Below are 19,646 nucleotides of genomic sequence, written 5' to 3'. Positions count from 1 at the left end.
AACTGGCACACTGGTATTTATTGATAATTTGGATGAATGCAGAGATATACAAGAGCATTCTGCCAGCTCAGATTCAGTCAGATGCATCAAAGCTCTTTGGATGACATTTCAGCAACAATCCTAAACATATGGACAAAGCAATCACAGAGCTTTTCAGTGTGAAGATGTTGAATATCCTAAAATGGCCACGTCAATCACCCGATCTCAGTCTGACTGAGCAGCATTCCACTTGGTGAAGACCAGACTAAAGGCAGACAGACAACACAACAAGCAAGAGCTGAAGGTGGCTGCAGTGAAGCTCTAAGAGAACATGACCAGGGAAGATACAAAGTGTGTTCTGATGTCTGTGGGTCAAAGACTTCAGGAAGTCATTGACTACAGAGGTTTTTCCACAAAATATTACAAATGATGATTTTGTTTGACTTCATGTGTATCTTTCCAATTACTTTTGAACCCCTAAAATTTAGGCATTTTGTGTTTAAAGGGCTATATTTCCCACACAGTTATTTCTATATTGATGTAAACCTACTTAAATTAAAGCTGAAACTTGGTCCTTTAATGTAGTATCCATTATTTTATTTCAAATTGAATGTGCTGAAGGTCAGAGCGAGAAGAACAAAAAATGTGTAACTATTCAAATACTTCGGGTCTTGACTGTATTTGCTTTGGTTCATGCTGAGGGTTGTTTGAATTATGTGTTCCCACCGGAGACCATATCCACATTGTAACATACAGTAACAGAGAGCTTCGGCAGCCTCTCCTTTTATCTCATGCTGCAGAATCCCATATGTTTTGTTTGAGTGTCAGAAAGTATCTTCCTTTGATCATATATCATTATGACGCATTATTAAATGAGCCTCTTATTTGTATTTGTGGCTTTTCAATAACACAATAAGTGTAGGAAGAATTGCAGTTTCCAGAGAGGACAGGAGGACACACTGCAGCAGTCCGGTTAAATCACTTCAAACAAACAAATCAACCTCAGAGAGAACACACAAAACACAGAGCTCCCTTAAAACTTAAATAATTTATTTACCACTAGAGCACCACAACAACACTGTGTTACAATACAGCATAGTGGGTCACAATAACATCATCATCATCATCAAAACAACAAATACACATAAAAAATAACAGCTCTATCATGACAGAGTTGGTGCCTCTCTTTTTTTCCTGCTATTCAGTAAGTCCACTGGCACTAAACGCCCACTGGGGTCGGGGTCAGGTCAACTACATCAACAATTCTTATTTGTTTAGTGGGGGTGGGGGGTGGGGGGACTAACTAAGAAAACTAGGTATTTTAAAATAGAAAATTAAAACAGCATCAGTGCAATTTGAAACAAAAATAATGACTCACAGACAGCTTTGCAGGTTTGTGGGAGAAATTATTAAGTTTTCTGTTGGCAACAAGATGACACACTGATGACACAACAAAATACTACTACAGAGTGATAGAGGTGGCTGTTGATGGTTGGATAAATTGTGCACTATTTTTGGCTCCAAATGCTTTTAGTGAAGCTCATATCTACTCTTCATTACATATTCTGTAATCTTTCATCAAATTAATCAGCTACAGCGTTTCCCCAATCATAGCTCCATCATCACTTACTAAAAGACTGCATCTCCTTTCTCTGAATCCAGAACGTTCAGCTAGTGTGGACTGTGGTTGTGCTGAGTGCATGAGATGACACCGCTGTGAATTTTAAGCTTATGAAATGCTTTCACTTCTTTAAGTGTTTTTTATGTTATTAAAGCCATTAACTGTTAAACAACAAACACTACTAAGCACAGCCAGTACACAGTAAATGGGACATGAAGGATGCCTCTCTTCACAGCAGGAGTCTGTAAATTCATAACATTAAAGGGATAATTCTGGTTTATTACAAAATGGGTCTAATGTTTGTGGTTATCTCTTGGTAACAGCAACGTTGGACTTGGGTCCGTTTTTATTCAAAATTTAAACTATTGTTTGAACGTGTCACATTTAAATATTTATTCTGAAATGATCGGTTGGCTGTACCTTGTATGTACTGAACAAATAACCGTGACACCAAATCATTTGATGAGTAAAGTGAGGAAGCATAAATTGCTGATAAAAGATGCAGCTATTTGGTAACTTCTTTTCTGACTGAGGAAGCGGAGGTATCCGAATGGATGAAGCAACATCAGCTCTACAACATAATGTAGGATTACGTGGGTTGCTTACGTTACTTCCAATTTATTCACACTTGATTTTTTGAAAAAGTGACAGTCCTAATACTCATAAAGATAGCTGATCTGGTGAAGGTGACATCACCGCAGCAAAGTCTAATGGTTTAAGGAACACGAGCACTCAGATGATCAGACAGGTTGGAAACAAACCAAAACTTTATCCAGATTATTTAAACTACCTCATTTGGAGGTTAAACTGAAAGTGAGCACACCTGAAATGTTGCTAATATTCCCTACACAAATACAGTAAATACAGTAGTTAAAATCTGAAGTGGGTCTATAAACTGTTTAAACTTAATACAGTGTAATAGCACCTGAAATAAAGGGCCGTCATTTCCTATAGCTGCTCACCCTTATACATGATACCAACCTACACTCTCCTCTAATGTCATCTTTCCAGCTTTTTAGATGCGATGTCTGCTGTCTAAAAAATGTCTACAGAGTCTTGTTTGAACATGCCTGGCCTCGTAAACCGCGTTTCATTCATTCTTTTCAATCCAAAATCGGAAATTAAAAAAACAATTTGTATTTCGTTATTTATTTATGAATCCAACACTTTTTAATACTTTCAATTTTAGCTCAAGTCAAAAACAGGAAATGAAAAAAAGGGCCACAGACCGAATTTGATTTTGACATTTAATTTGTCTGATTTATGTGACCAGGAAGTTGCTGACTTCTTTGTGTGTTGCACTAGTATTTTGGAAAAGTATTTTGGAAAATAAAAAATGAAGCTAATTTTTCAGCACACAGTGTAACTCTGTATATGTGTACTGAGAGGAATGGAAACACTTCAGAATTGTCCTCCGGTTTTTTTAGGATTTCTTCGGTATCAAAGTAAGTTTGCTGATAGTTGTCAGTACATCCATTGGTACACAGCAAAAAAGAGCTATTAATAGTTAATTCATGAAACTTCATTTTGCAACATGTGAAAATATGGAAAAAAACAACAATATTGATGTTCAAGCTCATATTCATTACATTAAATCAAGTACCACCATCACCCAAGTGTATTTGCAGCAATTTTATTTGCAAAACAAAAAGAAGTCAGTAACTTCCTGGTCACACAAAATTGGACAGATTAAATATCAAAATCAAATTTGGTCCGTGGTCTGTTTCGTCATTTCCTATCTTTGACTTGGGCATAAAAGTGAAAGTACGAAAAACAGGCTGTTAGTTGTTTTTTTGTCATAAATTAATAATGAAATAACTAATCGTTTTTTATCTTATGATTTTTGATTCTCAATTGTATATGAAAAGAACAAACGATACTAGGACTCTTCTTCTTTCCAGCTACTGATGTTTAACCTGCAAATACCTTAAACTTATGGGTTATCTTGTTTGTTAAAGGCTGCTAAAAACATAAATATATAAAAAAAACAATGATTTTACTTTTTTAGAAATGTACCATCTTTATCTAGATAAATGGAGTGAAGCTTGTACCACACTGTTTAGAAACTTTATGTTCCACAGTTGGATGGGTTATAACAAAGGTTGAATTAGTTTTTCTTACCTCTGCAACAAAAGGCCGAAAGGAATTACTTATCTTATTCTAATATTAAACAGAAATGATGGCATACAAAAAAATAAGACCAAAATAAACCACAATCATCCCTTAAGGAGCTCAAATGTGATGTAGAGTGGAAACCGCTTATAGTGATCATGGTTACAGTGATCAACCACATATATTTATCAAAAAGCTTGGGACAGAATAATTCATATACAAATGCTGTTTAAATAATTCTCTTATGTATTCAAGCAGTCCACTTACATTGTTAATTTTGGATCTTTGCATACATAAAAACATATAGAAAAAGAATTTAAAACTGTCGTAACCTACTACTGCTAGCTGTCACTTGCTTAGGATCTCTTATTTGTACAAGGTTTTTGGAATCCCACAGTGTAACAACAGTCCCTGCCTGTTCTCCCAACATAAGTTCACTGTGTGTGTCTGTACGTGTGCTTGCTGTGCACACTTGTGTGCCATGTGATATCTTCCTCTACTCATTTAATCAGTAAATAGCAAAGCTGTCCATTTCATTACTTTATGCTCATGTAATAAATATACAAATGTCAGTTAGATGGTAATCTGCATGAGAAATTAAGAAAAAGGAAAAAAAACTCAGTTATAATAATCATCCACTTATAGTGATCAATTTGACCTGTGCAGACGTGATCATTGTAAGCGGTTTCCACTGTATTTGTTTTCTTGTATGGTGGCTTTCTCATGCATTTATCAAAATTAAAAATTTCCAACATCTGTAAACTATGAAATGGAGTAGCTGTTATAACGTATATCATCAGTGCAAGGTTGATGCTATCCACTTCTCTACTTGGGTCCAAATATGCAGGGGGCTAAACCATTACCAAGAACATCTTAAATAGAATGGAAAGATTTTGAAAATGACGAAGGACACAAAACAAAGACAAACACAGAATTGGGGATACTGTGTGACTGTGAAGACTATGGTGGGTTGAGGTGGGGAAGAGGGGAGTGAAGTGGTGGGTAGGTGTTGGGATGGGCCTATGTTATTTTCAGGACTTATTTCACATATAGACACTTATACTTCCAGTGTTTGCCTTACTCTCGTGTCTCGGTGTGACAAGTGTTTGAGGTGCTTCATGTTGACAGGGCCTTCAAAATGCCAAAAGACATACCTCTACAAAAGCCACATCTGTGTCACTGCATGTATATGTATGTATGTAATCCAAATTTTGGCATGACTTTGATACCACTGCTAATGATTATTTACAAACATCATCAAATATCTTATGCCAGCTGAAATTTCATTTCATTGCAACTATGTGCACTGAAATATGCAGGAAACGCAAACAATAACCAGGGCCGTCCCCAAAGCAACTACGACTGAAGTCTTAAAGATATGTACCGAGCAGTACATTTTACAGTTGGGAAAAAAAAAACAGAAAACTTGCATGTATATATTATGGCATGACTTTCTCTGTGCAATTCTGTGCAGCAGTTTTTTGTTTAGTTCAGCTGACCACTATACTGATATCAGTATATTCGTGATAAGCTAATACTTACAGATTTTTCATTTGGAATCTGCTTTCTAAAATAAATTTCAATACAGTCAGATTTTTTTAAACCAACATCTAGTGGCCAATAAGGGTACTACATCTTCAGGCACTTTACTGGCACTAGGTATTGCTCGACATCAAAGAGTTCATCATGTTATGAACTGGATTCCATTCCATTTAATCTGCTTTTAAAAATGTTGCCAGGAGCAACTGTTTCCCCCTAAAGACAGCAATGATTAATATCTAAAACCCTCTGCTATACATAATGTAAAGCTGCCTATGTCATAACTGGAAATATATACAATATTTCATGATTTTCAGTTGCTATAGGATCAAAATGAAGTGTGGGGGCATTCTTTCTTTTTGCAGCTTATAGTTTGATTTATTTGGCTACATAAGAACAATGTCACTCACACTCGTGCAGCACCAAATGACTTCACTAGCTCTCCTGCAGGAGAAAAAGGGTTTAATGGGTATGAAAAGTCGCATGTTACACTGGATAGCCAACAGCTCCTGATGCTTAGAAAGCCAAGCATTACACAACAAACTGCAACGTGGAATCCTGTTCATCATGCAAATCTCTGCACACAAGCCCTGACTATGCTTTTATCAATATTGGGCAGTGTGAACCTACACCAACCAAATACTGCAGTATTACACTGTACTTCTGCCACTTAGCATTGGTATCAAAGTCAAGTTTCTGGTTTCATGACAGCACTGGTCCTGTATGTTGTGTATGAACTGAACTAGCACTGAAGTGTTCTGTACCTCTTTTGTCCAACACACCACTCCTGACTGTGCCTGTGTGAAGTATTGCATGAAAATGTACAGTTGTGGTTTGACTGTATGTATGCCCAAGTCCACTATATGTGTGTGTGTCAGTGTGTACACGTGTGTGAAGGAGAGACTGTTTGTGCTGGCTTGTAAGGGCTTCTAGCTGCACTTACAGGATTTCACCTTCATATTGGAGAGCTGCTCTATTTTGGGGGTCTTGCCTATGTAGTAGAGGATGGTGAGGGGCTCTAGATCCTGGGAGACGCAGCAGGGTGATGCTGATGCTTCAGGGTTGATGGTGTTATACAGGCCTAACACCTGGAACACAAGAATTAGAGCCATACCATGATAAAAATATGACCTTAAGTAAAGTAATGTCGACCTAAAAATTCATGCTCAAGTTACTGACCTTACTAACCCAGATCCCATAGACTGTTTAACCTTTGAATCTTTCCCTCATACACTACCTTGGAATGCTGGGTATCGGCGCTCCACAGATATGGACATGCCCCAGCACAGAAGTTGGCCTCATATCCCTTTGGCTCATGGATCCACCTCCAGCCTAGGTCCTTCTTAAAATCGATGTAGAGTGACCGTAAGCAGCAGTTGTCCTGAACATTTCTACAAAGAGATGAAGGGAGAGTTGAATAATGGTGCCGTAGGATAAGACGTTTGAATAGTTCAAGTGTATTTTTATAGTTGGTTCTTACTTTTGTATGTGTGTCATGTGTGTCATGTCATCGTTCCTATCTGTATTAATAACATTGTAATCAAAGCTAACTGACGCTAAGTGACGGGCTTTATGACTCTTGTAACTATTTTTATTAACTCTTTGTCAGTTCTGTTTGTAGGGGATAGTAACCCCTGTCTATGTTCAAAGACATTTTTGCAATTGTTTCATCCATTGAAGGCTAAAGGCTGATGCAATGCTTTCGTTATACTTATTCATTTCTGTACTTCTCAAGGGTTCTGCAGATCTACATCTACGTCTTATACCATATGTATACAGTCAACTGGCACACTCAGAGAGAGAAAGGAAAATATCCAAACCAGAACCCAGCCTGAGCCTGAAGCTGCATTCAACAAAATGGTCCAACCCTGATTCCAACCTGATATTTCGATGGGACCAGTCAGGTTCAGGTCAGGTAGTAGAGCTCGAGGTCAAAGCCGAACATAGAATTTTGCTACCTAGATTTTGATGGATGTTTACAATGCACAGTTTGGGTAATATTTTGACTTTTTGGCTTTGTGTGCTCATGTTTTTTGAACTGTCTGACATATTTTCTTTCCCCAGATCACAACAATTAACTTAATGAGTTATGTTAACTTCAAATATGATAGAGGTTCCTGTGTGACTATAGTCAACCAAATGAATCTGCAAATAAATGATCAGCTGGTTGTATGAAAAGCTAAACCTGGTTTGATTTCTGACCAGAGAAATTCTTCCAGTGTCCGCGAAGGAGGTTATGTTTTCACTTCTGTCTGCTTGTTAGTTAGTTTGTTGGTTGGTTCATTTATCTGTAAGCAGGATTATGCAAAAAGCACTGAACTTATTTTCATCAAACTTCATGGCGGAATGGGGTTTGGACCAAGGAAGAACCCATTACACTTTGGTGTGGACCTGGTTGAAAGGGGTGGATTCAGGAATTTTTTATCACTTTCCTTAAGATGGGCATTTTTCAACTTGGTGGAGGTGTGTGCTCCACTGAGTATCAGACTAGTTTTACTAAGGTTATGGATCCTTCCTCAGTCTGCCTTAAGAATCAACTAACACACAGAGAAATTTAATTTCTATGGCTATGACACTATCCAAAAAGATGTCGCGATGAAAAGGTAAAATTACCATTTACTATTTCATGGTGACGGCTTGTTTGATTTTAGGACTCCACTTATTTTCTAGTCTTATCAACCTCTCAAAGCGCTTTACACTACTGCAACATTCACTCATTCACACAAACATTCATACAGCGCTCTTTTCTATACATACTTAACCTCTACACACTCACACACCGATGATACATCGGGGGCAATTTGGGAAACCCACCTCCTGAGCCACAGCCGCAACTACGAAATGATGTACCAGCGCTTGTCAAAATATATTTAAATACTGTGATATGGGTGCATTTGGCTTCTTATCACTAAAAACTAACAGCTCAGATTAAGGGATGATTTCACCATAATTCCTGACACCTGAGGCAGATTTCAGTTTAATGTGTGTAAAAATTTCTCCTGATATGTGTGTGTGATAATGAGAGTAAGAGTGTGAATTCCAGGTTGGTACTTGGAGCAGTAGGCGGCATCCAGGGCTCTCTTGGATCGGTGGTTCTTGTGCTGGGACTGGGACTCCAGCCGGTATGAAGGCAGTAGCATGAGGAGAAGGTGTGGAGCCCGAGCACTGTGCTTAAACACCTTCAGGTCATCACCATGGATGAAACTGTCATCAATACCTGGAAATATAACTGAGAAATCAATAAGCTGCATCTCACTGCATGCAAGTACTTGTGTAACGGATCAAAATATTTGATTTAATGTAATCAAGGAAATGCTGGTCAGAATGTGAAACACTGCCTTCTCAAAGCTCCAATTAACAATTTTTTTTAGTTTTTCATATCATTCTAAATTGAAAAGCATAGAGCTGTCCAGTGCTTGCTTGAAAATAGTTGGAATTGGCCAGTGAGCCCAGTCCTGGAACACACACCCAGCACCCTCATGCACACCCAAAATTACAAGCACACACAGAGGGTCTGTAAAGAGACAGACAGGGCCGGTTGTCCCGATGGCCAGTCCGACTATGACACACATGCACAGAGAGAGAGAGAGAGAGAGAGAGAGTTTGATTGATTGATTTTAAACTGATTCAGAAACACTTTTTTTTTGTTACGAAAAACAGCGAGTGAAACAGAAATAGGGGCCCTATTAAGGAGGTACTAAGAGGTTGGAATCAACGACAATAAACATAGGCATATGCCTTGGCAGCGGTGGGGGCTTGTGTCTGCTCTGCAGAAGAGATGTGGTCTGAGTCTATTTATGCCAAGTCTATCAAGACACACAAACAAACTTTATTCAAAATATCCAATAAATTACAAAAATGGATGTTCAGGCAGAGTGAGATTAAAAACTATGGGCCTGGTGCAGTTGCACCCTCTGACCCACTAGAGAACCAAATGTGGATTCATCCACTGTTAAAAATAGTCCCCAACAAATACACTTTTTCCTCCTGTTTGTTTGATAAACACAACAGTGAGCAGCTGTTTCAGGGAAGTACTGAGTCTTTTTCTTTTTATTGAAATTATGTATTTGTGAGCTGTTTTTAAAGTTTAATGTCTTATGTAGTGTTATATACCCAGATGAGATTGTGGTGGAAAGCCGTGTGTGGGTATTTGGCCAGACCAACAGTCTGTTGGTCTTTCTTCAGAGTAAGTGAATACCAAGAAAATAACTAATTAATCCAAAATCTTAACAGGAGAGATCGAAAATGAGTCCATCAACTGACACTCAAGCAATTTTCCTACCACTTCCTCTGATCCTTAGGGGTTTTCAGTTCTCCTGATGCTCCCAGCCACACACAAACCCAACCCCCCCTCATCCAGTCCAGTTGATGAATTTAAAGTGTGAGCAGGTGTCTATAACTGAGATCTCTACTCCTTACTGGTGTTAACCATAAATGTATGTGTTACTCAGTACCACCGGAAGCTCAGAGACAGGATAGGGAACTCAGAAAGTATTGAGAGACGGTCTACCATATTATTGGTTTGGTCTATTGATGAGATTTCTTGACAATAATAAAATTATAATAACATCAGACTTAGACTTTAACATCCCTTAACAATTATATGAATCAAGTAACCTGCAAACCGTGCCTCCAGCTCCTCACTCTTGTTGGGAATAATGTAGTTATTTGATGGCACAAATGTGCAGCACGGGCAGTGCAAGCTGATCTTGAATCCACTGTTTCTGTCTGTGGAACAAAAGTCATGAAAATGTAAATGTATGAAAATGTAATATAATGACAAGTAACACATGTAGGGACGTGCTACAGTGATTGGAGGAATATACACTCACCTCTGTGGTTCAGCCATTCACTCACTGCCTCTGTGACGTCAAAGGACAGCCACTCTCCCTCTGTTTGAGTTCGTACCACCTTGCTGTCAATATACCGCTGTGTTGGGGATGTCAGGTCTTTGTGTCCTAAAATCTGTGAACCAACAGAGGTCAAAGTTGTGAAACAGAAATAATATTTCAGAGCTATTTATTAAAAATTCCTAAGTTTTATTCACTTGGACATTTGAGATTGATGCAACACAGTCAGGTGGCACCAAATAACTGTATTAAGATACTCAAATAAGTTTCTTTTGGAGTCTTGTAGTAGTCTCAGTGGATAAGGAGAAATACAGTAGTTCAATGCACCACTGTCCTATCCAACAAATCTTCCTCTAACCTAAACAAAGAATTTGTTTAAACAAAGTATTTGTTTAAGTTAGTGTGACAGGTTTAGAGTTAGAGTTATTTGTTTAGGTTAGAGTGACAGGTTTAGAGTTAGAGTGACAGGACAAGAAGACTCAAATGCTCTATGTTTATGTTTTTATGACAAAGAACCACCAGGGATGGCATTTTCAGTCTGCCTACCACTTTGAGTCCAGACTTACTTATCTCTACAACTGTGGGATGTATTGACATGAAATGTAGTGCAGACATTCACGATATAATGATTGTTGGTAGGAGACAAGATGTCAACAAAAATTGCCCATTTTAGTCAGACATGTTGTGCACCTAACCATCCACGCTGACCTCCTCTCTATGCACTAGAACAACATTCTGTCTCTGCTTTTTAACAAATATAGCTAATTTTAATTGGCATTAGATGAAAACTGTAGTGCTAAATAGATGATAAAGGGAATCATAAGTGCATTAGGATACATCATCTAGGAACCCGGAATGTCTGTATAGAAATTTTCACCGATCGATCTAATTGATGGTGAGATATTTCACTAGGAACACAAGCATCTTCAGTAGCCTCGGAGGACAGTTGGTTGAGGTCTAGCAGCCTGCTCTTTTTCTCTTTGATTGATTGGCCAGGTGTGGCTCTGTTATTCTACTGTCCTTCAGAAACATGTGTTTATGTTGGCTCATCTCTGCCTAATGTGTAAAACACTATTCCTGCTGGTTTCACTCACATCTCCTGTTAGGGGTGCTGTGGGAAACCTGACAAAGGAGACACAGTAGTTCGGACATAAACATTATATAGAGAAGAGAATCAGAGGTAGAGGGTAGTGATAGAGTTTTTATGATGTGATGGGTTGAGGGCCAAGAAAGAGATTTAAGATCCCAAGGGGATCTTCGACAGTTCGAGGCCATAAAAACAAGACGCAGACTCAGCAGATTTCATGCAGCAAACCTCAGGAACTTCTAAAAGAAAGGCAGTGGAAGATCTGAGAGTTCTTGTTGGAACATAAAATGTAAGGCAGTCGCTGATATAGGAATGTAGTAGGTTATGTAAGGCTATATAAACAAGTAGAAGGACTTTAAAAAAAATACTTTTTGAGAAAGCCCACTAAAAACAGAGCTGCAGTAATTTAAGTGGATTGTTATAAAAACATGTACCAGCATTATAGCATTGTTCTGAGTTAAAAGTGGCCAAATTTTGCAATGTTCATGAAATGAAAAATTATGCTTTTGTGACCTTATTGAAATGTCAAATAAAATTTGAGTATAAAACCACTCTCACATCTGTAACTTGTGTCTTGATTTGTTTGGACAGACCAGCAAACACTGACTGTAGTCTCTATCCTTTTGCTTTTGATCCTCCAAGTAGAATCTCTTTTTCCTGCTCATTTAGTTGAAAAAAAACTTTACTCATCCAAATATTTGTATCAATGAGACAGGTGATAAAAGCATTCAAAGTTGTATATCGTCTGTGTAGCAGTGATATTTGACATTATGGTGATTAATAATGTTGCCCTAAGAAGCATGTACTGTATTATAAAAAAGAATAGGACCTAAAATACTTCCTTGAGGAATACCATTTCCATATCAAATGTCTGTGACACAAAGCACCTAAACTAAGAAAACATTTTCTTCTTGACAAGTATGAGCAAAACCAGTCAAGCACTACACCAGAGAGACCTATCTATTTCTCAGGTCTATTGATTAACACGTTATAACATGTTATTAGCATTGTTATGACATGTTAATCTATAGAACAATTGTATCAAATATAGCGCTCAAATCTATAAAACTGTTTCATTGCTGGAGTTTTTCTAACATACAGTATTGTTAGTGTTTAGATGATCATGTAGTTGATCAAATGAGGGCTTCTGAAGCAGAGGTTTGACCATAACTGTTTTAAGTAACAGTAGGGAAAATAAGTAATTAATTAGTAATTAATTAATTATTCTTGTTATTTCCCGGGGGAGGCACTGGAAGCTGGATTTAAACAGTTTGGTAGGAATAGAAATCATCGGATTAGTTCATTTTATTGATAGTGACATTGATTTCATCACTTATCATCATACTAAAGGATGACATGGTAGATGGAGGCCCGCTAATCGGCAGATCCTAGAGAGTTGACCATTCTGTATTTATAATACTGGCTCTAATGATGTAAATTTTTATGCCTCAACACCGGCGTGGCCAGAGGCATTATGTTTTTGGGTTGTCCGTCTGTCTGTCCATCCTTCCATCCCATTCTTGTGAACGTGAAATCTCAGGAATGCATGGAGGGAATTTCTTCAAATTTGGCACAAATGTTCACTTGGACTCAAAAATGAACCAATTAGATTTTGGTGGTCAAAGGTCAAAGTCAGTTTGACCCCCCATTCAACGCAATATATCAGGAATGGCTGGAGGGAATTTCATTTCATCAGGCACAAATGTCCATTTGGGACTAGAACACTGCGCCCACACTAGAACACTGCGCTCCCAGAACACAGGATTGCTTGTGGTTCCTAGATACTCCAAAGGTAGAATGGGAGGCAGAGCCTTCAGTTATTAGGCTCCTCTATTGTGGAACCATCTTCCAATTTGGGTCCTGGAGGCAGACGCCCTCCCCACATTTAAGAGTAGGCTCAAACCTTCCTTTTTGATAAAGCGTACAGTTAGGGCTGGCTCAGACTTGACTTGAACCACCCCCTAGTTATACTGCGATAGGCCTAGACTGTCGGGGGATTTCCCATGATGCACCGAGCTCCTCTCTCCTCCTCTTCCTCTCCATTTGTACGCATTCATGTCGCATCAATGCTCCTTACTAACTTGACTTCTTTCCACTCCCGTAGTTTTGTGCTTTCTCATCTTTCCTCTCTCCTCCTGTCGCTTTCTGCAGGTATTTTTGCCCCTGCTGCTAAAGAGTCTGGATCTGTGACTGCAAACCAATTACTGCCCCCATGATCCTGCTCAACACCCACTGCTTCAATTATTGTGATGATCCTTACTCTTATATATATATATATATATATATATATATATATATATATAAATATATATATATATATATATATATATTATATATATTTAGCTTTATCATTATTATTATTTGCCCTATTATTATAATTATTAGTTTTAATATTTGTCTCATTATTGTTATACTTCTTTATGTTATACCTATACTGTTCTATGCCCCCCCACCCTTTCTCTATCAATCCAGCCAGTCGGGGCAGACGGCCGCTCTCAAGGTTTCTACCTGTTAAAAGTGAGTTTTTCCTTGCCGCTGTCGCCAAGTGCTTGCTCATGGGGAATGTTGGGTCTCTGTAAATATAAGTATAAAGAGTACGGTCTAGACCTGCTCTATAGGAAAAGTGCCCTGAGATAACTTCTGTTATGATTTGCCGCTATATAATAAATAAGACTTGAATTAAAAATGAATTGGACTCCAAGGTGAACTGATTAGAATTTGGTGATCAAAGGTCAAAGGTCAAAGGTCAAGGTTACCTCACAAAACACATTTTTGGCCATAACTCAAGAATTTGAATGCTAATTATGACACAATTTAACTGAGTTTGAAGGGCAGAAGAACCTTCAGAAAGTAACCCAGTGACTAATCAAGCAGAAAAAGAAGTCGAGAAACTCCAGAGGGACCCAATAAGGGAACAGCCTGACATCCTGGAGAAAATATGTTTCAACCACTGCACCAACTAAAGTATAAGAGTGCAAGACACTGTTCCAGAAGGCTTAGTGGGGCCAATCTCCAATGTATCCATACAGACTTTAAGTATCTATATAAGAGCCATACTTGATACAGGGTCTCAAGCTTCTCTACTCTACAGATCCTTTTAGATATTTGATGCACAGTACTCTCGAGATTTCAGAGTTTGGTGCTGATGACTATCCATATGATGGCTATTTGTCATTAAAGCTGGAGTTTTCAGAAGCGACTGTTGGAATAGTTGAGGCCATTGATGCAAATGTGTATGACCAGATCCAGTCATAAGACAGGATGTTTCTGTTCTTGTGGGAACCAACATTTCAACAGTGAGAATGCTTTTGGGGGTATGTAAAGAGAAAAGAAGAGTGAACTTCCTGACTACCCTGCCCATTCATCCTGTATTCAAAGATGCTTTTCAGACAGTGCAAACGTGTCCTTTGCCAGAGGATGAGGACATAAGAGGAACTGTTTGGTTTACTCACTTTTTCAAACCAGTCGCAATATGTTCTGGCAGAGGGGCCAGAATCTCTGGGAAACCCAATTACTCAGGCAATCCTGATTGACACTTCTGAAGATTCGGAAGAAGAGCCACTGTTACCTGCTGGAGTAATGATGAGACCTGAACTCAGAAATTTTCAGCAGTCCATTGCATTAGGACAACGGGGAATGTCAGGAACACTTCAGGATGAGATGTAACCCTCAAGCATAGCATGCAAATTACACATTTGGTTCCTTTGGATGTAGTCTCCAGTTCTCAAAACATATCGAATGCAGAAGGGTCACTGCAAGTAAATACAAAGTTGTTCTGAAGGATCACCTTTATCCTATGATTAAACATTTCTTCCAGATGGGAGTGGTCTCTTCCAGGATGACAATGCCTCCATCCATAGTGCACCAGGGGTCACTGAATGGTTTGATAAGTATAAAAATTATGTGAATCATATTGCTATAACCATTGCAGTCACATAATCGCAACCCATTTGAACACCTATGGGATATTTTGGATCGATGTGTTAAACAGCGCTCTCCACCACCATCATCAAAAACCCAAATGAGGCAATATCTTTCGGAAAAATGGTGTTCCATCCCTCCACTACAGTTCCAGAGACTTGCAGAATGAATGCCAAGCGCACTGCGGCTGTTCTGTTATGGATTGCCCCCATGGCTTGCTTGAGATCAGTCAAGACTGGAAAGACATTCCTGCATCATGTGGAAAAGTGATGTGCCAGCTCACCATACTTGACAAACCATTACACAGCTTACCGCCTGAGAGAGCAGTCAACCATTTAGGTGCTTCTCGGCAAGCAATTACTCAAACATATTGTAACCTTACAATGTTGAGTACACAACAGTTGCCAAGCTTGAGTTCCTTTCTGAAGAAAGACAATGCGAAAGTAAACAGAGCAAGACATCCTAGCAAATCTTTACTTCTGAGAGAACGGGAAAAGCTTGATTTGAGTAAAATTGTACTGTACAGAGTTACTACTCCTCTAGATCAGTGATGAAATCCCTTCATGACTGGCCATTTGGGATTGGACAAAACCTACAGGCTAGTCAGAGATAATTTCTATTTGCCACGGAAGAAGCCAGAAGTTGAAGACCACTGTAAGTCATGCATTCGTTGCACTCAGAGAAGAATTTACCTAAAGCTGCTCCGTTGTCACACATGCAAAGCAATGGGTCCCTTGATTTAGTATGTATGGATTTTCCTTCCACTGAGCCAGACTCAAGTTTTACTGCAAATGTCTTGGTTATCACTGACCACTACACCAGGCAAGCCTTTCCCACAAAGGATCAGAAAGCAACTACAGTTGCCAAAGTCCTGTGGGAGCAGTACTTAATCTATTACAGCCTTCCGAGATAGTTGCAAAGTGATCAAGGGAGGGATTTTTAGAGCAGTTTAATATACAAACTACTGAGCATCCTTGGAACTGAGAAGTCAAGGACAACCCCCTTTCATCCTGAATGTGATCCTCAGCCCGAGAGATGTAACAGGACTTTGATAGACATGCTAGGAACGCTTGATGCAAAGAAAAAGAGCAACTGCAGTCAAAATGTTGGACATTTAGTACATTGTTACCACTGCACTCAGATTGAAGCTACAGGCTATTCATCTAATTATCTATATTGGTCCCACACATTATAGAAGGCAATACAGGGAAAAGGGAAACAAGATCCAGATGAGTCAGTGGACCGGCAGGAAGGGGAATCTGGAAAAGAGAAACCAGATGAGTGCATTGACAGTGGTCCAGACTCAGGATGAAGAAATCAGAATTTGGTATGTTTACCCGACACAAATCTGCTAAGGAGAACTGATGAAGAAATGTCAAAACCTTTCAATGTAGACCTGGATGTGGTATGGAATACAATAACTGGCCAATGGGAAGTGATGTTGGATCATGGCGAGGAAACAGAATCCAATAAGAATAAAGGTGACTCAAAGTCTGCTCAGCAAATAGTAGACACAGAGTTAGAGCAAGAGACAACGGTAAACACACATTCAGAGATAGAGAAAGAGACGACTCAACACACATACAGAGTTACAGCAACAGCCACAAACTGATGCAACTAAAACCAGGAGAACTCTGAGGGTCAAGAGGACTCCCACGAGACTAATATATGATGCACTCGTCAGTCAGTGTCAATTCCACCATCAAACCTGTGGAAAGATATTTTACTTCCACGTATAAATGAATAGGAAGCTCTGTAAATGCTTGACTATTGTCAAAACTCAAGGTGTTTTGCATACAGTTTCAAAAATGTATAAGTTTTATTAAGTCATGAGGACATGTCTTATGTTCGTGCGGGGAATATAATATCCTGGTTTAAGTATTTGTATTTGTGTTTGCATTGTGTTTGTATCTGTTTTATATGCATTTAAAAAGAACTTTGTTGAAAAGTCCTAAGAGAAATAGTAATATTAAGTCTTTTCAGTAACTGTGTATGAATGTAAAATGATATACTTTCCCCAAAGAACGAGTGCAAACTATTAGCTGCTAGCACCTAGCCAGTTTAGCACATTATAATTTAGTGTGTACTTTTAGCTTGCTGGCAGCTAGCTAGCTTAGCAGCTTGCGTTAATTTAGGTTGGCCGATCAAGAGAGGAGACGTCTCAGGAGGAGAACGTGTCGCTTCTGGACTTGAATTTTTGGCATCAGCCTTTGGATTTATTCATTGTTTTTTAAGGATTTGGTGAGGCATCGACTCTTGGATTTACTTTGGTCAGGGCAGTGGGTGCTGTGAATTTCTGAACTCTTGGACGGATTCACCGATCTAACGTACATTCTACATAGACTTTCACAAACTGAACACACACATTTGTTGGAAAGTTAGAAAGTTGGCGCTGTGCTTCGGGGTCATTAGATAGTCACAGGCAGTATAGACTTCTGTGCTTTAATGACCAAAGTTAAGTATTCAAAACTTAAAGCATCTCCAGAACAACATTTGGGGCAAGGGACATTATTAGAGAAGAAGTCCTCCTCCTCTTTTGTCATGTCTACATGTCGGGAGAGAAAATCATTGGAAAAATTCTTACTAGAGAGGGATCTTACTAGGGATCAACGGATATGGAATTTCAAACTGATATACAGTTACAGTTAAAATGAAAATCTTGTTGTCAAAATTAAGAATAACACATACTCCAACACAAAACTACTGGTATATAAAATGTACAGTATGGACACACACCGTCGTGTCCAGGTGTTTCTATTATTTTGTGTACCCTATTAATATCAATGAAGGTAGGCTAAATAACAGAAACATCTTCTGTGTATAGTGCAATACTGCTCAACAACACCAAACACTACATGCTGATAGTACGTTAATACATTAGAATCAACAGCGGTGCAACAGCGTATACACATTGAAATACCAATGCATATATGCCTGGTAGCCTAAAGATGTTCTTTTATTTAATAGTTTGATCATACATTATTATTATCACCATATAACATTTTTACCCCTCCCCTTCCCCCATATAAAAACGTAAAGCTGTTACATGTTTAACATTTACGGAGTACATTTTAATTGACATACCCTGTACTTTTATCTGAGTACATTATTACACAAGTAATTTTACTTCTATTTGAATACAGTGAATCTTCAATACAGTGGATAATTACCCGTGGTACATTTAAACTTACACTAGTGTTTCTCAGGTGTTGCTTTCTCGCTAATTCAACAGCTGTTCACATGCTACTTAGATCTGCTAGCTACTTTAGCTTAGAAATGGCTTCTCTCTCCCTCCCCCTCTTCTGCTCTCTCTTGCTCAGTGTCCCTTGGATCAACAAATGCACTTCATGAGATTGTAGTTGTATTTGCCACTTCACTGTGATGTTTATTGCAACTAAGGCAATATCTGCTGTGACTACAGACAGGGAGAGGCAGCAACATCAGAGCCAGAGTATTGCATTTTTAATTTTTAATTTTATCAGCAATTGGATAAAAAATAATGATTTGTATAATCATAAAAATGCTGAATATCGGATTCAATAATCGGGCAGACCAATAATCGGTCAACCCCTAGATCTTACCGTATGTTCATCAATGCTCACTTTATCAGTTCTAGGTGAACAGGGAATGACTGAGTCAAAGCAACTTTCACAAGGTTCTCTGTATTCCTGCAATGAGGATGATCAAGTGTGACATTATGCAAAATCACCTGTTTCAAATTTTGTCTGGGGTCTCTATTCAGTTTCTCAACTGAGTTTGTCCTGTGATGCATTCTTCTTTTTGTTGCAATAGCTAATAATACCAAGAATTAATGCAACAGTCAAAGTGTGCTACAAACCTACAGTTAAGTCAGTGGATATATCAAGTAGGGGAGCATAAATAAGGTCATTTCATAATTTCAGCTGTCAGTCATCTGTTGACTTACAGGACTTGAGCGTGAGGTCACTATTGTGGGCTAGCAGGAGTTTACATTCCCTGTTCAGGTGTAATACATTATGATCAAAGAGGCTGGGATAATTCCAGAAAACAGAGAAGCTGTCTACAAAAGGAACTCTGATTTTGCCACAATTTCCTTTGAACCAAACATGCAATTGGCAGATCTGACTGAACTTTACATTTCCAAACCGAGGAGAAGGAAGAGCACGCAATGTAATGCACTGCCTCCAGGTCAATGAGGGACTTAAAATCTGGTTTCAGATTTTCAGATTGCTGAATCTTAATATTGTTTAATCCAACGTGTCACGAGTGTTTCTGCATTAATGTGGTGTACCTGAGCATGGGATTACAATACATATACTTCTTTGGAATGCAAATGTGTTGGACTATGGAGAATCCCACCACAAACTCCTTGGATGAAACACTTAAGGGCTATCAGCTTGAAACTACATTCCTGATGAGGCAGCCACAGCGACAAGTCAGTGGCTTTCACAGCGTCAGTGAAAGGACCGGGGAGAAGAAGCCATGGCTTGGTGATGAGGCAAGGGAGAAGCACTGGTTTAACACTGGAGATGTTTGATTTTCCACGGTGATTGTAGTC

The 19,646-nt window shown here is 38.7% G+C and overlaps 1 protein-coding gene across 1 annotated transcript in view; it reads right to left on the bottom strand.

Moving 5' to 3' along the window:
* Nucleotides 1-1,014: 1,014 nt before the first annotated feature.
* The window catches only part of tgfb2 (transforming growth factor, beta 2), a 62,330-nt gene continuing 43,698 nt past the window's right edge, over nucleotides 1,015-19,646 (bottom strand). The window contains exons 3-7 of the mRNA XM_040117941.1: nucleotides 10,084-10,216; nucleotides 9,869-9,979; nucleotides 8,303-8,468; nucleotides 6,489-6,642; nucleotides 1,015-6,339 (exon numbers count right to left, since the gene is read on the bottom strand). Coding sequence (XP_039973875.1) covers nucleotides 6,181-6,339; nucleotides 6,489-6,642; nucleotides 8,303-8,468; nucleotides 9,869-9,979; nucleotides 10,084-10,216 — 723 coding nt within the window. The 3' untranslated portion in view covers nucleotides 1,015-6,180. The remainder of the gene's footprint in view (nucleotides 6,340-6,488; nucleotides 6,643-8,302; nucleotides 8,469-9,868; nucleotides 9,980-10,083; nucleotides 10,217-19,646) is intronic.

Source organism: Xiphias gladius, chromosome 22, assembly GCF_016859285.1.
Source record: "Xiphias gladius isolate SHS-SW01 ecotype Sanya breed wild chromosome 22, ASM1685928v1, whole genome shotgun sequence".
Lineage (NCBI taxonomy): Eukaryota > Metazoa > Chordata > Actinopteri > Istiophoriformes > Xiphiidae > Xiphias > Xiphias gladius.
This window is presented reverse-complemented; position numbering and strand designations above follow the sequence as displayed.